General features: G+C 33.4%; 1 protein-coding gene across 1 annotated transcript; it reads right to left on the bottom strand.

Annotated features, from left to right (window-relative positions):
• Nucleotides 1–480: 480 nt before the first annotated feature.
• Nucleotides 481–1,919, bottom strand: LOC103308970 (zinc finger protein 2-like). The gene has a single exon (XM_008183361.3). It carries the CDS (start codon nucleotides 1,244–1,246, stop codon nucleotides 530–532), a length of 717 nt encoding a protein of 238 aa, XP_008181583.1. The 5' UTR covers nucleotides 1,247–1,919; the 3' UTR covers nucleotides 481–529.
• Nucleotides 1,920–3,308: the final 1,389 nt, after the last annotated feature.

The raw sequence follows: 3,308 nt of genomic DNA on the forward strand, positions 1-3,308 counted from the left end.
GTATAGAAATGGAATATAAACAACCAGTGAAAATTTCATCGCTATTCTACAGTCATTCGTTTTAAAGTTACACCAAAAACCAAAATCAATTTTCTCGAAAACAGATTTTGCGTAAAAATGTTCGTTTTTCCTTAATTTTTCTTTTGTTTTTCACGGCGCTTTGAAAACTATTGGAAAAATGTTACTTTTGACCCCCCAAAGTACCAACTAGATTCACTTTCCTATCAGAAATGGTACTATTGAAGAAAATCCAAGCACTTTTACTGTCCTAAAAGGTGATGACAGACACAAAAAGAAATTTAAAAAAAAACACACATCATTGAAAAAATCAATACATTCATCGTTCCACTCACAATCTAAAACTCGTACACCTGGTGAATAGTAAGATTTCGAAAACATTTTTTTTTTATATTACAAATTAGAAGACTGCAATGCAGGTTGAACACCAAGTTTCAAAATTATGTTTACAGAAGTTGTAATAAACGTCAATAATATAGATTCTATTGATCACAAATCGTTGAAGTTAATGTTACGACTTTTCACAGACATCACTCAAGCACGTTTTCTCGCCTGTGTGTGTTCGTCTATGAATTGTCAAAGTGCTACTTTCGACAAACGAATTGTCACATACGTCGCATGCGTATAGTTTCTCGCCCGTGTGTGTTCGTCGATGAATTGTCAATTTGCCACTTTCAGCAAACGACTTGTCGCATACGTCGCATACATATGGTTTCTCGCCTGTGTGCGTCCGTCTATGAATTGTCAATGTGCCACTTTGGGTAAACGACTTGTCACATACGTCGCATGCGTATAGTTTCTCGCCCGTGTGTGTTCTTCTATGAATGGTCAAAGTGCTACTTTTAACAAACGACTTGTCGCATACGTCGCATGCGTATGGTTTCTCGCCTGTGTGCGTCCGTCTATGAATTGTCAATGTGCCACTTTGGGCAAACGACTTGTCACATACGTCGCATGCGTATAGTTTCTCGCCCGTGTGTGTTCTTCTATGAATGGTCAAAGTGCTACTTTTAACAAACGACTTGTCGCATACGTCGCATGCGTATGGTTTCTCGCCTGTGTGTGTTCGTCTATGAATTGTCAAAGTGCTACTTTCGACAAACGACTTGTCACATACGTCGCATGCGTATAGTTTCTCGCCCGTGTGTGTTCTTCTATGAATGGTCCAAGTGCTACTTTTAACAAACGACTTGTCGCATACATCACATCGATAATGATTCTTCTCCATAGCGTCCGCTGGTGAGTCGGCAGCCTGCTTGTATAAGTAAAGAATTTATTGCCAACGTCATACGAGTATTGTGTATTGCCTTGTCAATCAGTTAAATCATTAATTTTATAGTTTATAAATCCAAATCACTAAAATGTTACTGTAGAGTATGTTATAAGGTGCTTATAATTATAATTTATAGATACTGATGTTATCTTACATATTTTCAGAAAAAAACTTTGTTGTTTTGTTCTTATAACAACACTTATTTATTTTTCACACAACTACTTGGTTACTATACTATTCTGTTTATGATCATATAGTATTTATTGATTTCACCAGATTTTTAAACCAGTTTTTTATTGTATTAGCTTGTAATTATAAAATCAAAATGTAGTAAAGTAGGTTTATTATATATAATTTTTACAAGTCTTAAGATTTTATTCAAAGCCTTTTTTTGGGAGGGGAGGAGCAGTGGCATATTTAAAGGTAACTGGGAAAAAATTAAATTTATTTAATAACAATTTCCAATCATTATCCTCCATGTATATAAGACATGTTAGTGTTTATAAGAAAATATTATTTAAAGGATATCTGACCTTAAGAGTTTAACTTGGACGCTACACTCACTGATAACTCAAATGAGAAATTTACGATTTTTATAGTTTTTCTTAATTTATTGTCATTAAATAACTTTTCAGTCGATCAAAAGATTTGCCCGTCATATTGTAGTTTAAAATGTATAAACTGGTTAATTTTTATAACTAAAGATTTAAAATGTAAAACAAGGTCTCTCATAAATGGTTTATACCTACTTACAACATACAATTTAAATAATAAATAAATACAGTTTTTTTTATAGGTATTTTAAGTTCAAATTTGGATGAAATTATATATTTAAATTTTATACAAAGACTTGAGAATTTCAGTTATTTTGTTGGTACTTGGTACCTAAGAATATTGTTCGTGGGTACTTATAACTTAGGTACCTATTATATTATGAACTATATTATAGACTATAGTATAATAATTAATAAGCATAAACTAAAGTATATTATTATTTTTTCACACAAACACGATGATATTTTCAAATGTAATGTTTTCCTCAAAAATAATTCACTGAAAATCACTTTAATATCAATAATACCATAAAATATACTAATACGTTTTCCACCACACTGCACTGACTGTACCAGTGCATAATTTTTATGTTCCATCGGCAAAATGAATGTGCACTGACACTGAGTGGACTTTTTTATTTTTATCTCATTGCACTATGCTAGTATTTTGCACTCAGTGCGGTGATAGTTCAAGAGCTCGTGCGCCTTATCATTATCATGATAAGTACCACAGTATCCATGAAATATTTTATCATCTTTATATATCGGTGATAAGTATTGATTTTGTGTTTCATCTACACTTGCACTAGCCTGCATCCAGGACGATTATCAGTGGACCTATATCAGTGCTACCTGTGTGTAACAGTGCGGTATGGTGGAAAACGCTATTAGTAATATAGTCTGACAGACAGTCTTCAGTCAGAGTTTTTTTTCCTATATATAATGATTTTATATCATTAAAATAAAACTTGACATATCTATTACAGCGATCCACGCCACACATAATGTATACAGCAAAGCGACACCCACACTTTTTTAAATTTAAAAATCGTCTAAACCAAATAACCCAATAACGATTTTTTCCTAAATTTTAAATACAGGTATATTTGTGTATCATTAATTGTATCCGATATATAGAAACGAACGACATGATGTTCTGTAATGAAACTTTCAGAGCACTTATTCTACCCTCTTCCCCCACCATCACTCACACCCACAAAAAAAGAAGAAGTTTGCGGACTTATCAAAATAATACCACCACGGCATTGTTCAAATTTGTGGATCATGATACTATATTATTTTACGCTGCGGGATACCGGACGGTTGCAATCTGTCCTGTGACCGTATTTGCGACGTAAAATTGTAGAACTGCAGTGAACTGTAGGGGCCCCCTACAAGGGTGGGCCTGAATTACAGCGGTCCATTGGAATTTATTTGTAATTTTTGAAATTTCGATAGGAATA

The sequence above is a fragment of the Acyrthosiphon pisum genome, chromosome X (genome assembly GCF_005508785.2).
Source record: "Acyrthosiphon pisum isolate AL4f chromosome X, pea_aphid_22Mar2018_4r6ur, whole genome shotgun sequence".
Lineage (NCBI taxonomy): Eukaryota > Metazoa > Arthropoda > Insecta > Hemiptera > Aphididae > Acyrthosiphon > Acyrthosiphon pisum.

What these genes read in the sequence shown, in the direction of transcription:
- LOC103308970 (XM_008183361.3), bottom strand. Translation starts at nt 1,246, where the DNA reads ATGGAGAAGAATCATTATCGATGTGATGTATGCGACAAGTCGTTTGTT.